This window comes from Orbicella faveolata, unplaced genomic scaffold (assembly GCF_042242905.1).
Source record: "Orbicella faveolata isolate gen_17 unplaced genomic scaffold, um_ofav_v1 contig_24, whole genome shotgun sequence".
In the NCBI taxonomy this organism is placed as follows: Eukaryota; Metazoa; Cnidaria; class Anthozoa; order Scleractinia; family Merulinidae; genus Orbicella; species Orbicella faveolata.
Window position 1 is genome coordinate 21,160,101 of NW_028301552.1, and position 22,000 is coordinate 21,182,100.

General features: G+C 40.2%; 2 protein-coding genes across 4 annotated transcripts; one reads left to right on the top strand and one right to left on the bottom strand.

Moving 5' to 3' along the window:
• Positions 1–420: 420 nt before the first annotated feature.
• LOC110044601 (melatonin receptor type 1B-B-like) lies at positions 421–1,541 on the bottom strand. The gene has a single exon (XM_089290950.1). It carries the CDS (start codon positions 1,539–1,541, stop codon positions 510–512), a length of 1,032 nt encoding a protein of 343 aa, XP_089147076.1. The 3' UTR covers positions 421–509.
• Positions 1,542–13,077: 11,536 nt separating this feature from the next.
• On the top strand, positions 13,078–21,720 carry LOC110044598 (uncharacterized). 3 transcript variants are annotated; one of them, XM_089291762.1, is made up of 7 exons: positions 13,078–13,304; positions 16,425–16,559; positions 17,079–17,356; positions 17,744–18,085; positions 18,607–19,218; positions 19,589–20,190; positions 20,765–21,720. In XM_089291762.1, the coding sequence occupies exons 2-6, from the start codon at positions 16,479–16,481 to the stop codon at positions 20,157–20,159; spliced, it is 1,884 nt and encodes a 627-aa protein (XP_089147888.1). In that variant the 5' UTR covers positions 13,078–13,304; positions 16,425–16,478; the 3' UTR covers positions 20,160–20,190; positions 20,765–21,720. The 3 variants fall into 3 exon arrangements, with proteins under 3 accessions (XP_089147888.1, XP_089147889.1, XP_089147887.1); XM_089291763.1 differs by having other exon boundaries at positions 19,589–20,165; XM_089291761.1 differs by having other exon boundaries at positions 19,589–21,720.
• The last annotated feature ends 280 nt before the right edge of the window (positions 21,721–22,000 follow it).

The window sequence follows — 22,000 nt, forward strand, 5'->3', positions numbered from 1 at the left end:
TTAAAAACCGTGGGAAGCAGAGATGTCAATTGTCAGAATCTGAGTGTGGGGCTTCACCTGGTGAAAGGAACATAAAGGATTTTCAGTGTTTTATTTAACAGTGGATCTCATTCAACAACCATCGGCTTCGTTTATTACAAGTTATGGTTTCTTAGAACCCGCAATATCTAATTTCAATTTACACATTGCTTGTTCGATATAACTCCAAGGACAACCGGAACTGACATAAATAATTACTAAACACACTTGTTAATTAAAAAACTGAAAATGTTGACATAAGGTATTGTTACATAGTTAAATTACAAATGGTTAGTTGTGTTGTTCCTAACAAATAGAACTAAATATTAAATAATGTTTTGAGAAACATGCTACTTCCTGTCAAAACTGGTTCCATTTCAGAAAATTGATTGGATTTCTGCCTTTTTTTTGCCTGCATTCAAAGTTCCTCATTAAGGTGTCTCAAAAGCTAACAGAGCAAAGCGTCTTAAGCCGATTACATATTTAGGTGTTTAGTGAAATGATTTTTTTTCTTGCGCTTTAAGAGGTGTTTCTACAGAACTCGGTCCTTTTTCGGGTGGGATGAAAGGCTCCACAAGAGATTGCTTGCAGCAGTAGCTACAGCAAAGAATCTTTCGATATTCCTTTTTAAAGTTCTTATTGAGTACACCGTATATTATAGGATTTAATGCACTGCTTATGGTGGCCAAAAAGCTATATGCCACGTAAACCTCCCTTGGAAAGGTCCAAGTCCCTCGGATTGTGTCCACAATATCTATCACCAATACGGGCGTCCAACACAGATTAAAAGAGACAACAATGACAAACAAAGTGCGTGTTATCTTAATCTCTTCAACGTTTACCGTGTGGCTTGCAACACCAGAGGTCTGAAAATTAGTGTTGTGGCTGCTGACGGTTTGGAATATTCTAAGGTAGCAGTAAAAGATAACACAAGTTGGTAACCCAATGTAAACGGTCACCATAAAGGCCGTGAATGGACCGCTGTCGATCTGAAGATAGCAGAAAAACTTGGAAGGGTGAAATACCATCATGTGTCCACTGAGGAGGTAAGGCAAGGGAGCCCAAATACAATAGAACCACAGGACGAGAATCATGATCGTAGTTCTTTTCCTGGTGAAGTAGCGTCGGTACTTCGCCGGACTTACGATTCGAAAATAGCGGTTCACCGCCATCAAGGCTAAAAGTTGAGTGGATGTAAGTGCCAGAGTTACAGCCATATATCCTTGGTATTGGCAGGCTGTGTCATGGAAAGGCCACTGGGATGCGGCCAACGTGCTGATGCCAACAGGAGAAGCCGAGATAAATCCCAGCAAGAGGTCTGTAAGAGCAAGTGAGGCAACGAACATGTTCGGGACTGTTCGCATTTGACGATTGAACGATATGATAAAGAGAGTTAGAGAGTTGCCCACAAGCAATAACAGCAGAACCAGTGTGTAGAGCCCTGTTTCAAGGACAACTTTCACTTTGCTTCTCGATTCGAACTCTTTTGACATCTCTGCCAGCTGTTTGTCTACGGAATCCATGTTTCTTTTTTCTTCGTCGAGTTTTCACTTCGCGAATTCCGAAGTTACGTAGTGTTGAAAGAAAACTTATGATAACTGCACAATTAAGGCAACAGTGGAATATCCGCGTCAATGCTTGATAGGCTTGATGGTTTTATTTGTCCAATCAGAACAGCCTGACTTATCGAAAACCTCTTTTAACACGGCAGCTTCCAGTGTAAATTCGAGCAACAGATTAAATCGCACGTCATTTTAAGTTATTTAAACAGCATATTTACTGAGAAGCAGCTCAACATTTTAGTTCCTTTTAAATTTAAAGCGAAAAGGGGGCATCTTTAAACTTAGCACTACGAACTGGGAAAGAATAAAACACCAACCCTTCTATTTTACGAAAACCGCACCGTTCCGTTCAGTGTAACTTTAGCTGGTAGAACGCCAACCTTTTTTATATTAATTGTTGATATTTATTTTTTTAAGGAGATGAAGTTGCGTTATGGAAAGGATTTGGCTACCTCAACATTGTACACCATCTAATTTGCATTTTACTCTTATTAAAGCTATCATGTTGCACAAGGAGCAAAATTTCCTTTCCGTTTGAGAACAAGATGCAATCGCATGCGCATTTTTCTCGCAATTCCTAATTCCGAACTATTGCTCGTTGCTTTTCTACTATGTAAGGAACCCAGTGGATGAGAAGTTTGCATTCCAGTTTTCAGGGTTTTTTTGGGCAGTTTCTATGGCTACGTTACTGACTTTTCCGTTTCAAAGAATGAACTTAGGATCAGGCGAGGCCGCACATGTACAGCCTCCACAGCAGGTCTATCCTAAACTGCAGGTCTTGCCAAAACCACTGAAAATCTACACAGCTCTCTATCTTTGCAGTTCTTATCATCAAATTGCAGAAATTATTTTGTTTTTACATTCATTTTGGCTTGTTGCGTTCTAGAGAACGCAGTTCTAATCGGGTAATGCGGAAAAATTCCATGACGAGCTTTGCTCAGGAAAAAAATCTATGCAAATTAGGTTAATAATAAGCCATGGGTGTGTTGAATCCACCCATGGCTTATTATTAACTGTAACTGAAGATCGAAGTTCGCAAGTTTTGTACGATCGAGGTGTTATTTGTCACATTTGCGGTAACACATAATGACACTAATTTAGTTACAAAGCCCATCCAGCGGCATTATTTTTCTCATGCGGTCCGCAGCTTTGTATATTGTCACGTTTCATGAAATGGCCGTAATAATATCTATTAAATGTCCTGAAATCTCAAGTTAACATATAAGACTGAGGTAAGTTATTTCCAAACTTTCGTGTTCGCGGAACAAATACCGCTAGCAGACCAGCTCCCTATGGAGAAAGAAAAAAAGAGGCAGATATTATGTTAAGCACGAAGATGATTCCTTTCTCAAAATATTGAAACAACTCAAAATACGGACCTCTCAAAGAAGGCAAGAAATGCTGGGGTGCAAGCAAGTGAAATAAATAAAGCAGAAAAGGTTAGCATTATTATTCTGCTCCACAGATAACAACAGTTCAATCAAGAACTGACTACCCAAGTAAAACGGAATTAGCTAAAGCGCGAGGTTAATATTCTGCCCGACAGATAACAACAGCTCAGTAAGAACTGACTACCCAAGTAAGACAGAATAAGCTGGCGCGCGAGGTTAATATTCTGCTCGACAGATAACAACAGCTCAATAAGAACTGACTACCCAAGTAAGACAGAATGAGCTAGTGCGTCAGGTTTATATTCTGCTCGACAGATAACAACAGCTCAATAAAGAACTGACTACCCAAGCAAGACAGAACAAGTTAAGCCGAGTTAAGCATGTATTTGGCGCAAAGTGAATCAGATAATTCGCTTCATTGCGACATATGACAACCGTTCTCTACAGAACTCTTTTCTCTGGTTTAGGCTAGATAGGTACGCAAATATGAGAGCTCTCTGATCTGATATCAGCATATTTAATAATTTCAGTGCAACTTACCACTGCAGTCTTTTCCTTGTTCCATGGCATTGTGGATCGGAGGATTGATGGCAATGCCGTGCGGAAATTTCCCGCCAAAAATAATTTAGTCCGACATGAACAATGATCATCGAGACACAAAAACACCAAATGCATGCCTCGTTGTCTTAACCCAAGAAAACGTCATTTATTCCAAGACCTGGCTTTAAGGATTCGCACTCGTCTATACTAGCTATATAGCTAGAAAAAATAATATTGCAAGGTAAACTGCGATATCTTGACATCATTCTAACATAAGAATGTGGCTCAAACAAAACATAGAATGTACTCGAAGTCGTAGTCATCAATCGAAAGTGCCGTGCGCCATGTATCCCCATTTCGCTATGCCAAAATTAAGACTAACGATATAGTAATTACTGATTTCAATCTTGTTCGGCATTCATACATATGTTACCACAGTAGATTTCTACTGGCGGCTTTCGCCATAATTGTTCATAATTATTTTGGTACAAACCGGCTTCCCTTGACGCGACGGTGTTGGCAATGTTTCCACACAGAAAAATGTCATAAAATTATAACCATCTCTTTTAAGCCCCACAGTGAGCTATTCTGGCGGTTTAGCAAGGAAAGTACCGTAACAAAGATGCGACAAACGCATCACTGGCTTCAAGCATGTTCGCAAAGGCAAAACTGCGTGACAAATAAAAGCAAGTATCGGGTCCTGTTTCATGTTACATTTCCTGGCGTGCGATGATAAGTCGTGTACAAGATTAAAAGACCTCCTGGACAGAATTTTTTTAGAGGGTAAAGCTCCTCATGGACTTTTTGTGTATGTTTCTTTCTATGGACACCAATTTGTCCCCTTGTCCCCCCAAAAAATTCCTCAGAGGCGAATAACGTCATCTCCATGCTTTCTTTCGAGTGTTGTGCAATATTGCGGACTTTCGAGGGTCGAGGCAGCTTATTAGAGACTTTTAGATTCACGTTTCCCGCGAACGGCTAACCGCTAGGGATCACGTGACCAGAGCCAGACGTCGTGTTTGAGGTTTTCGACTCGCGTTTTGTACGTCAAGAAGTAGGTTTTCACGTAAGTCATTTACCACATGCTTTATTGCCTTGAATTGTATTTTATGCCTCGTACAAATGCTGAAATCGAATAAAGTGACCCTTTTTCTACAAATCGGATGAATGTTTCAGGCAAATAAGCAATTACCTAGCCTTTTGTTGTTATTTGAAGAAAGGCACTTATCCTGAGTGGAAATCCAATATGGCGGCGGCTTAGGTCGAATGTGTGTTTTATGATGCTTTAGTTCTTTAGAAAACTACACATGCTAGAAAACTTTTTTTTTCAAATTCGACGTTATTTTGACAATTTCTACTGTATTGACAGGATGATTTCTATTTGCTCCAATTGACTTCAATCTAAATCTGTTTCCGTCCGAATGGCGAACGGCAAATGTCTAACCTCAAAACCCAGTTTGACATTTGCGGTAAACGTGGATCTAAAGGTCTCTATTGTGGACAGTAGCGGATACGTTTTTTATTTATTGTTCGAAATCAGTGTTAATGGCATTTAAAAATCTTGTAGACATGTCTTCACGAAATGTGTACGACTTTTTGTACGAACAGAAAGCTGTAGTTTGGCTGCGTGTTGCATATACCCTCTTTTCTTCGATCAAAACCGACGCTGCTTTCTGCTGAATAAATCAAAGGAGGAAATTAAATGTGTAGTTTCACTTCGCTGGCCTAGAATTCTGTGCGAAAAATATGTAACATAAACCCAACGTAAGTGTTTACATAAGAAAAGAGTTCAACTCCCATAGCATTTCTTTGGTACACCAACATGTCCTCCGTTTCATTGTTTCGGAAGTGAAAATGCCCTTTAGCTGTTCCCCCAAAGCCAAGGCGATTCAAAGTCGTGTTCGTAAACAGAATAATTGTCCTAGTTTTGGTAATAAAAGCATATCGTCTCGGATACCGACGGAACGCACTCTTTAATCTACGATTACTACCAGTATTAATTTCCGTTATCTTTTGATTTTTTTAACTTAACAACGTGAAGCCTCGTCAGTCGCACGCAATATGGCGTGATAAATGCCTCTATTTGTTTGTTGTTTTCTTACCTTTTGCTCTGGTTGCGAATCACGCCTGGGGCATGCAGCTGTTTCTCGAAAGACCCGGTAAATTATCGGGCCCGGTAAATCACCCGGTAAGTCCCCGTAAACTTTTCGGGTGTTTCTCGAAGCTCCCGTTATTTTCGATCCCGTTAATTTTTCCGGTAACTTGCCCGGTAATTTACGGGAGGGGTCACGACCTCCCGTAAAGTTACCGGGAAGTCGCAAATGTTGCAAAACCAAACAAAATGGCGGCCGCGGGCGGACCTTTTTGTTTCACGGTCTTATCAAAGACGTCCCCTTTCTAGCCGATATGGCTGACTACGAAGTCAATGAACGATTTCGGCTCTCACGAGCAAGAATAGAGTGGCTCGTTGAGGAGCTTAAGGAAGAATTGGAGAGAAACACGGCGAGAAGCTGCCCGCTGGCTCCGGAAACTTAGGTAAATGTAATTGTTGCTGTTTTATTTTTTAGAGTTTGAAGGCGTTTGCATGGAAGCGCTATATAACTGTGAAGTTATATTTTATTGTTTTTCAAAACCAAAAAACGGCGGGAAAAAAAATTAATGAATAGATAAACACTGTCATGTAAACGCCGATCACTCGCCGCGCGTTTTCGAAATGGCTTCTTTGAATGAACATCAAAATGGGTTCCTTTCACGCAAACCTGATCTTACTGCAAGCCAAACCTGTTTCCTGTGTTTTAATTGCAGATTTTCTTTTTACTTTTTTTGGAGGAGGAAATTAGAAAACAGACATTCTACAAAAAGTAAACATAATAGAGCGATCGCGAAGAGTCGCATTAGGCGCGGTGCACAAATGCTGACAAATGTTGGTTATAGCATTTCTAACTAGATGAAACACAAAGAAGCGTACTGTACCCACCATAGATAAACGAGAATAACGAACTTTAAAATTATTCTCCCCAATCACATAACTGTTTCAGTCGCATTTCTATTGATCTTAGCTTGCTTTATGCTAGAACAGTCGACTTGGGATCAGTGAAAATTACGGTTGATGTTTGCCGGAGAAAACGATTAAATCACGCCTAAAAATTTTAGTAAGATCTTTCCTTATTCCCAATATTCTGTACACTTACTTAAGCGAAATTCGTATCAGTATAAATTACTGAAATAAGCGCTTGTAGCTAAATTTCAAGTTCTCAAGTTCGCACTGTTTCCTCGGCGGTCCGCAGATCTCTTTTGATTGCTCTGTGAACATTCTGAATGAGAATGAATCACGGAAAATGACAAGACTCCTAGAAAAGAGCAAGATTGTCGATCGAAGTCTTCGAATCGAGCTACAAAAGGCAACTGATCATCACTTTCAAATAATATGACCATGCAAAATGACGATCACTCTCAGTCGCTGCCCTTTGACACAACGATAACTTCGAAGTTAAACTTCGCAATGTTCCTCAAAAAGCATCACCGTCGCAACGACAACAGAATCGATCAGAATCGAATGTGTCGAATACGTATAGTCCCAAGTCTTTATCCTACTCTCGCGAACGAGCGTGAAGTGCGCGCTAGAGATTGGTAACAACCCGCTATTTTATCGGGCCCGGTAAGTACCGGGAAAATTTACGGGTGCTTCGAGAAGCGCTATTTCGGGCCCGGTAAAGTTTCCCGTTAACCGGCCCGGTATTTACGGGAGCTTTCGAGAAACAGGTCCCTGCTCCGTCAAATATTGAGAGAAAATCGACAAGATTTTCGTCTATTTCTTTCCAATACCACCGAGGAAATAACGGGAAAAGTGACCAGAGAAAGGCCAAGTTGGTTCGAACCATCTTCACCACAATCCGAGAGGTTGGCAATGATTGGCTGGTTAATGTTAGAGATACGCTAACTTAGTTAAGGGCAAAGCTCAGCTTCATCATTTTCGCAGAAACTCGTGAAATGCAGCAGCAAGCGGAATATTTAAAGGCTGTTTTTCAGTTTCAAACAACACAATATAGTCCTCGATATGTATAAAAATATAATAAATCACATCTAGCTAACTTCCATGTCTCCAGGTTTTCCTAAGTGTCACCAAATCTCCCGGTTTCGAAGGAAAGCGCTCTGCATTTTTTACACTTATGTTGGCCAATTTGTATCATTTTCGGAGACTTTCGGAGTATTTGACGCTTTTTTGTGGTTTAATCGGAAGAATTCTACTCTTCACCAACTTTTTAGGTTCGAGACGGATGGTAAAAGAGGTGATCTCCCGGAATTTAAGGTTTTTTTAGGTTTTTTATGCCGTGTTTAGACTTGAACGGTTTACCGAGGTACCAGAGTTTACTTACCTAGGTAAACATTTTCCGTGTGTAAACGCCAACTGATACTTTGGTAAATGCCGCAGAAGACAAAAGAAATTTAACCGAGGTAAAAGTTGTAATTACCCTGTGATCAGGCATGGTTACAGTTGGTAACCAAGGTCAAGATGACAGATATATCCGCTTGTGGCGGCGTAATATTTCACTTCCCGCGGTGAGCAGATTGCGCGATTGTCGACAAAGCGTTTCTATTCCAGTTTTCACCAGGCGATCATAGCAGATAACGTGGAAAGATTGGATCGATCTTCTTACAGCGAACAATCCGTCACGCAAAAGAGAGCACTATTTTTCATTCTCAGTATTATTAACAACCTTCTCTAGACAAACTTCGATCCTATGTTGTGTAATTATTGTCGATATATTTTGCCACCAGGGAGGATGCTGCATATACAACGTATCCATGCATACTCTGGGTATGATCAAGCGGCTGAATTTTCGCCGTAATATTATGGAATGAGGTCCTCGCCTATGAAAATGATTATGGGGTTCTATCCCCGCCAAAAATCAGAGTTGATCACAACATTCAACTTGACAGTCTAACAATTAACTTGGCAAACATCAACATCATATTTCATTCCTCAACTTTGTACTTTGTATCACAGTCATTGAAACTTTAAACATCAACTTTCAAAGTGACAGTTCAACGTTTAACTTTATCCATCAACATTCATGTTAACATGTCAACAATGATCTTGACACTTGGGCTGTCAGCAAAAGATGAAGTTTGAATCTCCAAGTCGAATGTTGAGTCACCAAAGGCGCACCAATCCCGCCAAAATTCAACTTGGGAATTCGACTTTCAAGTTGATAATTCAACATGAATTGTTACGTGTCAATATCCGTGTTTAGCAATGAACATTGCTATTGCTGATGACGCAAATATGTTCACCATGACGTAATGCTCTCTCTCTTCCTCCCTCGAGAAAGTACCCTGGTCGCGGCTGGTCACGTGTCTGCTAGATTTTTCCAGATTTCAGAAAAATGATTGGAGGGAGGGGCAGGACAGTTAAAATTTGTCTCCACTGAGCTCACCTCCTGAGCCCAGTATGGAGTGGAATTTGTAACCTCGGCCGAACTCACAGCGAAGGCATTGACACATTCGATATTGGAGTTCAATGCATCAAAGTTCGGCTTAAAGGTTAGCCCTGCATTTGGCTGAATTTTCCCATCGATAGTTGTACGGTCTTTGGAATTTGTGGTGGTGAAAATAATTGACAAAGAACTTGGAAATGACGACCACAACAATAAATGAACCGCGCGGTGAATTTAATTTAATTTTTCATTCGGCAAAATCACAACGTAGGTATTTACTCATTCGCTTAGAGTTAAATACGTTGTTTGTTCGCCCACAAAGGTAGTTTTGAATTTCATTGAATTACTCCCATCGACAGTTTGGCGGTCATTCCATTCTCTTGCGGCGAAAACAAATTACGAAGAACTTGGCATCAACAGCATTAACGACTGAGTGCTGAACACCAATAACTTGATTAAGCAGCTTATATTTTTCGATCGAAAAAATCACAACGGAGACGTTGATGCCTTCGTGTAGAGTTTGATATTTCCAGTGTATGGCCAAGAGACTAGCTTTGAATTTGATTGAATTTATCCAATCGACAGTTTGACGGTCATTCGGTTCTCTTGTTGTGAGAAATTTTATGAAGAACTTGACAACAGCGACATCGATCGCGCGTTTGCAAAATCCAGTGGCTTTCGTTTTAAAACTGTTTTAGCGGTAAGTCCAATTTTCGGCCAAGAAACTAGCTTCTCATTTAGCTGAATGCATCCCGTCGATAATTTGACGGTTACTTAATTCTTTTGCTGTGAAAAACTGATTAAACTGATCCGAAGCAGGTTGTTGACGGTTTTTAAAAAAGCACTGAAAAATAAGCAAAGTTCCCTCTCAATTAGCATCTCATACTCATAGAAGTTCAGATCATAGCGACGAAGCATTGGTCAGGGAGGATCTCTGACAAACAACTTGCTTCACTTTCAAAATAAATAACATCTGTATAGCGGCGCAAACATTTACCTCCCTAGGCAGTGTTGACTAAATTTAAGTTGAGGACCCACCCTCTGTGCGGCTTTGATTGGCATACTTAGACACGTGACCAACCGCAACCAGGGTACTTTCTCGAGGGAGGAAGAGAGAGAGCATTACGTCATGGTGAACATATTTGCGTCATCAGCAATAGCAATGTTCATTGCTAAACACGGATATTGACACGTAACAATTCATGTTGAATTATCAACTTGAAAGTCGAATTCCCAAGTTGAATTTTGGCGGGATTGGTGCGCCTTTGGTGACTCAACATTCGACTTGGAGATTCAAACTTCATCTTTTGCTGACAGCCCAAGTGTCAAAGATCATTGTTGACATGTTAACATGAATGCTGATGGATAAAGTTGAACGTTGAACTGTCACTTTGAAAGTTGATGTTTAAAGTTTCAATGATTGTGATACAAAGTACAAAGTTGAGGAGTGAAATATGATGTTGATGTTCGCCAAGTTAATTGTTAGACTGTCAAGTTGAATGTTGTGATCAACTTTGATTTTTGGCGGGGATGGAACTCCATAAATGATGGCACCTCAATTTGCTCCTGTTCCACTGCGGTGGGATGCTCGTCCAAGTTCGATTTCATGACGTTGATACCCTAGTAATGCAGCGCGCGCGAATGTTGAAAGATCAACTTGAGTTATTTGAGCCGGTATAAACACTGGACGAATGTACCAAGGTTAAGTAACTTGACCTTAGTAACTGTTTACCTTGGTAAAAGCTCAAATGTAAACACAGCATAAGACTCAGCGAACGGAAGTGGAACTGAGTGGGAGTGGAACTTGAGTGGAAGTGTAAGTAGTAACGGAAGAGCACGAACGTGACTATTTCGTATGAGCGATATTTTGTTATGGAAGAACAAAAGTGCTATTTCAAATGAATGAAATCAACTTTTCCGTGAATAAGATAGACTGCCCTTGTTGCCGTGCCGTATTTTGTGTTGTTTGCCCGTTTCTCAGGTGGTTTTGAAGCGATCTTCACGATCCAGAAGTACGTGTTCAGCTTTCACAGTGAGGTCGGAAGGCCAGTGGACGTTGAAATTAATTGAAGGGTCGCGGGCCGCGGGCCGGAAGAAACGCGAGAAGAGCTGAAAGTGATTCCAGCTGCACTCATTCGTGCGTGACTTAAGGCGGTTTATTTATTCATTTTTTTTTTAAAGTTTAGTACTCGTTAGTGTTAATTAAGTTAGTTTTGTCTCTAACTGTACCTAATTCGTGGTTTAAATTTTCAAGCCTTAGTGTTATTCAATTGTGTATGCACAACTAAACAATAAAACACCACAGAAATTGTAATTACAAAATACCTGTACATAGCTCGGAGTAAATATACCTCGTGGTGAGAAGTCGAGAATTGATACTGACCTGATGGTGTAACCTGCACGGTGTCTCAAAAGAAGCTTAAGCTCTGTTTACATAGTTACCCACGTCGGCGAAGAAATTTTACCATATGCATATTGTCGACAGTTTTAATAACGTTAATTTGGAAAAGTCCGAAGTCATGCCCTGTGTACAGGTTCTACTTTAAAGAGATTTAATATTTGATATTGATATACTTCTCTTTTGTTTGGCCAGAAATTGCTATTACAACCTCCTCAAGCACAGTAGTTTGGGAATTGTTATTGTCGCTTTATTCCTCGATCAATTTACCCCAAGCAAAGCAGACGTTAGGATTTTTAAGTTTCTCTCGACTTGACATTAAACGCCGAGATCCTTCCTCACATATTTCGCTTTTGGTCACGGTAGAGGGCACATCTTGCAGCAACACGTTGGACTTTCAGTCCAATCGGTTAAACAAAGCGCTCGGCCGACGATAAAATTAAGATCTTCAAAGCCTGTCAACGTCCTCTGCGAGTGACGGTGAGAGTTGGCCTTTGATATTTATTCTCAGGAGGAAAAGTTAAATGTAACCTTATTATTTCCATAAATTATCCTGTATGTCGGACAGCAAATTAAAATTACTGTAAATTTAAATACTTGCAATCCAAAAAGAAACTTGACAAATATTAAACCATAGTTTACAGAGGGATATGGTTATGAAACTTAACAAAGTTTTTTTGCTGTATGTTTTTGTTGGCTATTTTGGGGGTTGACCATGCACAAAACCTGGCAAAATACAAAAGGTGGTTATGTGTGCTCATACAACCAACCAATAGGAGCATTGCGATTATGTAATTCGTGCAAAGTCTATGAGCATAAACTCAAAATATGTTATCTTTTGCACGGTGCGGGGTCAAGGTCCTTCCAACGTAAATCGTCGCCTGTTTGTTTACTTCTTTGATATTTACCTGCTTTCTTAACCATTCCCTCTGTTAGCTACGATTTAACTCATTTACTGTGTGTGATTTATTCAGTTTCATGCAACTCGATTGAGTAGTCCAGACCTGTAAGTAAACTGTGCTTGGATTCCCACTTGGTTTCAGTATATTTTTGCTCAGTGAAAATTGTTGTTTGTTTTTAAATCTGAGAAAGCCAGCGTATCTATTTCACTGAAAATAAATTGTTGCATGACGCGAGTGCTTCGCGAGCTTCCCGATGTCCCGGAAGTTCAGCTCGTTCATAAAATTGGATTAAAGGTTTTCTTAATATTATAAACCAAGGTTAAAAGGAAAAGTTGGCAAGACGAAAGAATTCATGCTGGGCAACTGGGACAAAATCCATCCATTTTACGTGGATATGTTGTTTTGACTACGCATCTTAGTGAACTATGTATGAAAAAGCCCAAACTGAATCAAATCCTCAGATTCTATTGAGAGAATCACTAAAATAAAAAAAAAAAAATTACTTTTAAATCTGAGCGATTATTGCATGTGTAGCAATAGCTTTCCATAATGTCCTCTTTGATTCCCACCCACGTATGTCTCCGAGTTTTTCTTTATTTCGTCCGGTGGAGTCACACCATACATGTTTTCTTGGTTCCCCAGCGTCACGGCGCAAGATCCATAGTCTCTCAGGAGTAAACAAAAGATATTTGGACGGCTTTTCCTTCAAAAAAAAAAAAAAAAAATCCTGGCTAAAAGCTTTAATTCTCAATAATTGCCTCGTCCGATTGCGTGCATGATCCCCGGAAGAGGTTAGTGGAAGGTCGTATAGTGTTCACGTAAATGTAACAAAACCCAGCCAAACACGAGAATTTTGATGACAAAATTAGGGCGCTTACTTTGCTTACATGAGGACGTGCAAACATTTCAGCCTGGTGTGAGTGTCACTTCCACTGCATCTTATGCTGTCTGGGAATTAATTACAACAGCGTTTGAGTCCCCTATAAAGGCAACTCTAGTGGCATTGCCATCAGTCCAGTGAACAAGACAAGTAGGTCTCCTATCGCCTAGAGTTGGTAAGTTCTCTGTCATTACAGTTTACTTTCAGTGACCGTACCGCGTCTGGGTGTTCTATTCCTGAAAGTGGCTTGTGGTTTCTTCCATCCGTGCTCATTCGTAATGTTAGAGCTGGATTAGCTTAGGATAAAAACACGCACATTCAACACCGTTCTTTTTGTAGGTAACATTTAAATTCCACTTTCTTTCTCGTATTCAGGGTAATGCTTGTTTACTGAACATCCGTTACTTACTGTTCATGGTCTATTAATTTATTTGTTTAAAATTTATTACTCGCTACTTTTTTGGCTCACGATGTTGAACTATATGCTTATTGTGTTTTTCATATGCAAATGTCTTTGACTATACAATTCTGGGAGAAATCGTATCCCCAAATCTTTAAGGTACACTAAGAGGAGACGTGATCGATCGTTCTACAGCTGATAGTGTCGTGTACTGTTGGTCACAAATTCAAAACCCTTTCAGAAAATTATACCCATATTTGTTTCCATTGCGGCGCCCAAACAAGAGATCCGCCGGATTTGGCACATGAGACCTTATAGCAGCAAGATTTATTCAGGAACGCCGGAGCAATATCCACTGCCGAGGCTAAGAGAGAATTAGAAAAACGTAGGTACGAATATGGCGTTCGACTGATGAGGCTAGTGTTTTACCGAAATATATTTTGTGGTTCCGACCTTACAGTTTTTACATAGTTTTAAAAACCTTTTACAGTGTGTCGCCGGAAGGAATATCGAGGACGGGATGTCTTTCAATAAATATAAATAAAGATTTTATTTAAGGAGGGTTAAGCGTCTTAATAGCCAAAGGCTAATAAACTTGTGGCCCTCGGAAAATAAAATTACAAACCTAATGAAAAATGAACAATACTATGAATACAAACATACAATATAATAAGAGTTAAAAACCTAAAATTATGAGAGACGCGAATAGTTGAATTACAATAATATTAAAAACTTCCATTCAATATAGATATAAATAGATATAAAAGCTAAATCCTAAAACGTTCTAAATGGTCTTCGTATCTACGACTTATTTAGGAACGAAGGACCGGGAGCGGTCTTAAATTGACTAAATACCCAACAGTCTGAAATTTTCAAATAGTTTGGTCGTCCGGAAAGCCTTATTCAAGCCTCTTCGGAATATTGCATGTTTCATCTTGTTTTTCTGGTAGACGAATTTCCCGACTTTGAGCATACTACAACGACGCTATGTTCTCGATACAAGTTCACAACCCTGAAAATGTTACCGAATTTCTATCGAAAGTCTCATCCAAACCTCCAAAGAGGAACATATGTATAGTTAGGAATGCTAAGAGATTCCGAAGACTGTTTTGGCCTTGCTGCGGAAGACTGGCCACATACACTAGAAAATCGCATATCTGCCTCAGAAATTGTTGTAGAATCTCAACCCCCCCCCCCCCCCCCAAAAAAAATTAATATTTAAACCTCTTGAGAATATTTTAAGGCAGTAAAAAGATAGATGGCTCGGCTTTAAGGTCTGACCTTTCTTTCATAATTTTCTGAGCCAGCGTTGGCCGGATTTAGTGCATTAACCTTTAGAGTCGAAACTGATGCAATTTTACATTTTGCTCAAGCTCGGGAAATTCGCCAACAAGAAAACCTAAATGATTTTTAGAGCCGCTAATTGGCAATGATTGCTAGAGAAACATGGAATACAGTCAAGATGTTTGAATAATACTTTCCACTCAAAATCTGCGAAAACTTCAGACTACCGGCATTACGGTACTTTTAGTTTAAGTCGCGTTAATTTATGTTAATGTTAATTTTCGCGTTGTTAATTAAGTTGCGGGTTAATTTCCGCGACGTTAAATTACCATCATTTCCCCCCCAAATCTGTGACACACTCCAGACATTCTTGACACAGCCAAACAATAAATTTTATTCCCGCCCTATATATTTCACATCAATCTTTGACATTGGTAAATCGTTTACTGAACTTCAACTGAATTTTCTTCATGTTCGCTGTCAGCTTTATAGTGTTAAAATTCGTTCATGTCCTCAACAAATTCTGTGTTTTTTTTTTTTGGTCTAGGAGACGCGTTAATTCCCTCATTTTGAAATCTTACCCTCTCTGTCGCCCTAACCTCCTTTATTGGGAAGCAAATTTACCTTCAATTTGCGTTAATTTAAGTCTCGGTAAATATGCGATAATGAACACTAGCGTTTATTTCCTATAATAAAGTATGTTGTTGTGTTGTTATGAGGTTTTCTTTGCACACGAAATTAGGTACGTTGTGCTCTTTTTTCTGTGATCGGATGGCCTGTGAATCCAGGATTGTGATTTTTTTCTTAAAAAAAAGAATGACTGTAAAAACTCCTGCTGAAAATGTACGATCGAAGAGTAATGATGTTTGCTGGCTTTTGCGCTATTCTTGTCTATGCTTGCAATTTCAAGGCAATCGTCTCCCTCTTCCTAAAGGACCTTAAGTTAATTAGATAACTGGAATTAGGGGATGTTTGCCTTTTTTCATTAATATATATTGTTCGATTCTAAACATGTCGGGACGGAGGCTTAAATGTGGAGGAATTCAACAATATTTGTCATTTCGTTCTGTTCTTTAAACACATTTAACTCTTGACTATCTTAAATATAATAAAACCCGTATTTACGACTTTTGGATAACAAGGCTTCGACATCGAATTGCAAACCTTTAAAAGTTGTTGCATGACAAGGTTTAAAATTTCGTTCCTGAAAGAAAGTGGGAAACCTTGGAAGCGTTAACTCGCTAAAATGGCCTCGTTTCGGAAACGTAAGCGGTCAGACAACAAGCGATACACTGTGGAAATAAGATGAGGTATTTTAATTGAGAAGTTGGCAATATTAAATTTTACTTCCTAATAGGGGTCGTAAATATTCCCGCACGAACTCATATATTTTCGCCATGACTGCAAGATGTTCATCTTTGGACTAGTATACGAGTTGAATTCTACTAATGTTAAGTGAATTAATGTTAGAATTAGTTCTCTTGTAACGTACGTTGACAACACCAAACATTGGTAGCAAAAAGCAATGGATTACACGAATTACCTATACGAGTTATTCCATCGCCCTTAGCTCAGTATTAGGTCAAATCTAACTTCATTTTTCTTTTGTAGGTTCTAAAATCTAGTCATTAAATCGCATATAAACAAGAAAATTTAAGGTCCGTGATGTTGAAGAATATGTCTGAGCAGACGGGCAGTGTAGACACAGAAAAGGACGGTTCTAAGACTACAGCCGAAAACGAAAAGGTATGATATTTATCAGGAGCCATGGCCATGGGCTCCTGTCACCTGTACTTAGTTGATATCGATTCCGTAATTATAAAGCGTCACCAGAGAGCTGAAGGGGCCTTAAGCAATGACGACGGCGACGCCGAGGACGACGCCGAGAAAAAAAAAAAAAAAATGAGTTTATATTTTACCTTCGGAGTCGCAATTGCCCAGATCAGATCTGCTTAGCGGATTTTTTTTGCCTGCATTTCTGCTTCATTCTTTCGATTTTGTTGTACATTTACAGTTGAACCCCGCTATTTCGAACCCTCAGGAGAAACGGAAATTAGTTCGAAATAGTGGGAGTTCGAAATAACCGATAGTAAATGACTCAATGGCAAATACAAAGGAAATTGTTTTGAGTTCTGGATATGTAAAGCTGCAAGTTCTCAGTTTCTTCTTTCGCAACTGAACAAATCTTGACTATGATTTTTATGCTCCAACAAATTGGTAGTACATTGAAGTCATGTAAATTCTCTATTTTTCTTCCTTTACCAGAATGCAGTGTACGAGGCGGTCAAGTCTCTTGGGCAGCTTCCTTGGGAATTTTTGAATGGCTCGTCACTACCCGTGAAAGAGCTCGCTCAGAGAATCTTCGCCCACCCGATTATCAGCGACTTTCTCATCCGCTTATCTCGCTTAGATGTGTTCTCCAAAGAGCTGGCAAGCTCTTTCAGCAGTGATCTGGAGTCGCTCCTGCTCATCAGGAAACTTAAGTATTTCTACAATCAGCCAACCGTCGCGGTACTCCAGCAACTTGCTAGTCTGGTGCCAAGGTAAGTAACACAAATCCTACAAATCACCATGGTAACTTCAGCGACACTTATCTGCACTAACCTCTTGCAGTTCCAAAACTTGTAATTTACGTCATATTACTATTTTCTATGACGCGCTAACATGGGTAAATTCATTGATTTGTGAACGTCCCAAGTACAGTTGATATGTATGAATATAATTTTCACTTTCTTTTAACAATCATGTATGAATACTCCTAAGAAAGTTGGAACGCTTTTTGAACCCGGGCATTTCATCTGTGAACCAGACCAATTACTTTTTTCACTTCTGTTTAATTTTTCTAAGCATGATTATGTAATTTGCATTGATTAACAACCTAGCTTATACGCACGCTCCATAAGGCGATTTGATCCTGTTGTTTGTTTCAGAACTGATGCCGATGCTGAAGCAATTTCAAAATGGAACGAAATCGTCGAGTTGTTTGCCGCCGATTCCACAACTGGTACAATGCCAGTGCGACGTTTACTCCAAGAAAGAGGCTGCCCGGAATGCTACTTGGAGAATGAAGAACATCTGTTGATGGTCGATCCGCACGCCGTATACCCTACATCTATTTATCGCAGGTGTGAGGGAGACATTGTGGCCAAACCCGACGCATCTCTGGTGGAGTGCACCATGAGATATACTCTGACGACGACTGCTAAGATTGTTTACGAAGTGTTGAACCCAACCAACCCAGAGTTAAAAAATGTGTATCGGCCACTTGGAAGGTAGGTAAAGTTCGCATACGAGCCAAGTGGCCCATCACAGCTCAGCTCTTAGCTTAGCTCAGCATAAAATAGCTTGGCATAACATTACACAGTACAGCATAGCATAGCATAGGTTAGCATAGCATAACGTAGCATAGCTAGCATAGCCTAGCTGGTTAGCGTAGCTTAGCTCAGCCGTAGTACTCATGACACGGCACGACTTGGCATGGCCATGGTATGGCATGGCATGGCCCCGACGACATGATTCGCTCGACGAACTCTACGAGTGAAAAAGGAAAAACTCAATCCTTTGAGCATAATACGGGAGAGCACGCTCTTCCCGTGGCAAGACTGCGAAGATCCTGCCCGCAAAGACACCGCTCGCAAACGACGTGATCAGTAGAGTGTTTTCTGCGGGTTTTAGGATAAAGCTCCCCAAATAGTGGATGTCTCGATGAGCTAGTTCTCCCAATTTTAGAGCTTACTTGTACCCTTCATATAAACTTTTTAAGAGTCTTTTAAAATTTTCTTTTCACCACCAGGTGTGTAGCAGTTATTGACAACAAAGTCGAAAACACCTATGGCGAGGCAATACAGACTTATTTTGACGCGAATTCCGTGAAGCTGCAAAAGGTTGTCATCCCTGCCAGCGAAGTTGACAAAGATATAACCACAGTGCAGAATGTCTTAGTTCAGCTGAGGAAGTTGCGACTCAAGAGAAATGAACCTGTTCTTGTTGTCGGTGGAGGCGTCATACATGACGTTATTGGCTGTGCCACCTCTCTCTACCATCGTAATACACCTTACATCATGCTATCAACAAGCGTTGTGGCTGGCATCGACGCTGGACTGTCCCCTCGCACAGGGTGCGACGGATTCGGTTTCAAAAACCTGTTTGGGTCGTATCATCCCCCTGTTCTGACGTTGACGGACAGAAGCTTCTTTCACACGCTACATCGCGGCTGCCTGCGTCATGGTATCGCTGAAATCGTCAAGATAGCGGTGGTTAAGGACGAGGATCTTTTCTGCCTGTTAGAGCAAGAAGCGACCAATCTTTTGAGTACTAAGTTTGGCATAGAGATGCAAGACTTCCAAGGGGATAAGAAGGCATTTGAAAATGTCTGCGATCTCATTATTGGCAAAGCTCTTGAATAGTATGTAAAATATTTTGACTGGTTTGTTAGGGAGTACAATTTTTTAGGCCCCGAATCAACTGTATGGCGCTATAACGTCTATTGCTCATGTCACTATATTCTTTGAAACCGAGCTTCAAGTAGATTATCTTCCACATAAAACACTGTTTCAGTGTTGCAGCGGTTTTTAATCGAGCGTCGCAAAACCAAAACCAAACGTCAGAACCAATCCCTTACCTTTGACTATTCAGCCAATCTCATACCGTAGTAAGACCAAAACCAAAAACAAAGAAACTGCCTGATTACTTTAGACAATAGACTCTTGCTTTCGAGACTCAATTGAAAACCGCTCTATGCAATAGGTTTATCTGTGTAGTTGTTTTTATTGCAGTTACATGAGATCCGAGTACAGCAATATATGGGAAACCCACCAGTGCCGACCACACGCATATGGTCACACATGGAGTGCTGGTTACGAGCTCGCTTCAGGGATGCTCCACGGTCACGCTGTAGCGACCGGCATGGGCTTTGGTGCGTATCTCTCTTTTTGTAACAGCTGGATCACACAACATGAGCTGAATCGTATTTTGAAGCTGCTAAGCGACCTGGAATTGTCTCTATGGCACCCAATCATGAAGGAGACAGAAACGCTGTACAGGGTCCAGGAAAGCGTGATCGAGAAGAGAGCTGGCAACTTGGTTGCACCTGTTCCTAAAGGCCTGGGAAAGTGTGGCTACATTAACGACATGCCCTACAAGCTCCTTGACAAGAGGCTGGGAGAATATCGGGAGATCTGCCAGCGGTACCCCAGGCAGGGAGTGGGCATTGAAGTCCACTGCAAAGACATTGGTCTTGATGATCCAGCCACTGTGGGAAACGTCAACAAAGACCTTCCCAAGGACGACGTCCAGGATGGTGCTTTGAAAAATTGCTTGCAATATAATGAGAAAATGGAAGAATAAAGAAAGGTATCACTGATCACGGGGTTCCATGGTAAATATAGAATCATTCCCGTCTCTATGTGTACGAACCTCGCAATTGTCGAGCAGCATGTCACATATAATCATTCCGCGGTTTCGTTAGGATAGAAAGACTGTCGCGAAACATGCAATATAGAATCATTCCTGCCCCTAGTACACGATCGAAACTCGCTGTTTCTTACAGGAAAAAAGGTTGCCTAGCAACACGTTGCAAACATATGGCGATAAGCAGATGCGGATGTCTACGTTAAAATCATGGCATTACTTGTGATTTATCTTTAAAGCTCTAAACAGTGGAAGACACTGATGTTATTCAATATCACGTAAGGAAAACACGCGGAAAGGTGCACACGCAATAATTTCACCTACAAGTTACCCTGTTTTAGTTTTGTCTCAAAGATTTTCTATCACTTAGTATTTACTATGAATATCTAAAAACCGCAGTTGTCAACACGTCAGCAAAAATGGTTGAAGTCGACGTAGGAGCATTTAAGTCCATGGAGTAAAGTATATGTTCAACTTTATTTTATCTTGCCCTTCAATGCCGTCTGTAATTATTGCAGTGCTATTTTCTTGATACATTACAGGGACTGAGGACACCGTTCAAAGAAACAGACATTTAGAAAGAATCCATTTCAGTCTTATACTACAGTATTCAGTGAATATAGTACTTTTTGCATGCTCTGATCATAGTCAGGATCATTATGGAGCCTTTGTCATGAAAATGACTTCGAATGTCAAAACCTAAAAGACATATGCTAATTGCTAGAAACCTAAAAATTATGAACAAGTTTTTTTACAAGTCACTAAATAAGTGCACTGAAGTCGTAAAAATGGCTGCTATAATGGGTTACGCATGCGCCAGGTTGTGGCAGACTTAGGGTCACGGTGTTCTAGGAGTATTTTGTCTACGATTTAAGGTGCTTTGTGATCATTTCAGCACTGTTACCTTTTGGCAAAACTGAATGCAGCAAAGGATCCAAGAGAGTCAATTTACTGCTAATAAATGACTATGTCGGAGTGGTTATTCTTTTAATTTTCTTAGTTTATAACTGCAGTCTTGTTTTGTTTTCTTGTCCTTGAACGAATTCTTATGAAAAATTTGATTGCAATTCTTGTGAATCCAAAACATAACAAGTAGTAGGAGACTTCGTGTTGATGATATATTTTCTGCTTTATAGATTGTTTTCACATGACATCACAGCCATATTGGCCATATTGGTGTTCCCAAAACAATAAAAAGGCGGCCATTTTGGTGTACAAACCAATCCCGTGGGAGTTGAACTCTTTTCTTTTGTAAAAACTTTTTTTTGTTCTAATAAATTTGCATGGCTGCTGGCGCGTGACACGAGTGAAAACTTTCTGTAGCTTCCATTTGTACAATGCTTTGCTAGAACAATGATTCCACTATCTCTATGTAACAACACAAATAAGGAAGATCGTTCTACACTCAAAATGATTTTAATGTTAATCAGTCTGCGGACTGACACATATTAATAGCTAACTTCATTTAACAGCAATAAATAAAGTTACTCAGAGCTGATTTGATTGGGTGTTTAACTGCGTTTTTCCGCAGGGAATGTTTTGTAATGTAGAGGTCTAAAATGCAATTCAAATCAACTGAATAACAATGTCAGCAACTTGTTAGCTACTTGTTCCAGAAAAGCATTTTACTCGCCTTAAATCTGAGATCATTCTTCCACGTCAGGTGAGGCCAAACGGCCTTCAATTCTCAAGGCAATTAATATCGGTCTTTTTTACGCCGGCCCACCACTTTCGTACCCAGCTTTTGCACCCCTTGACCAGCAGCTGGGAAGCGGCGA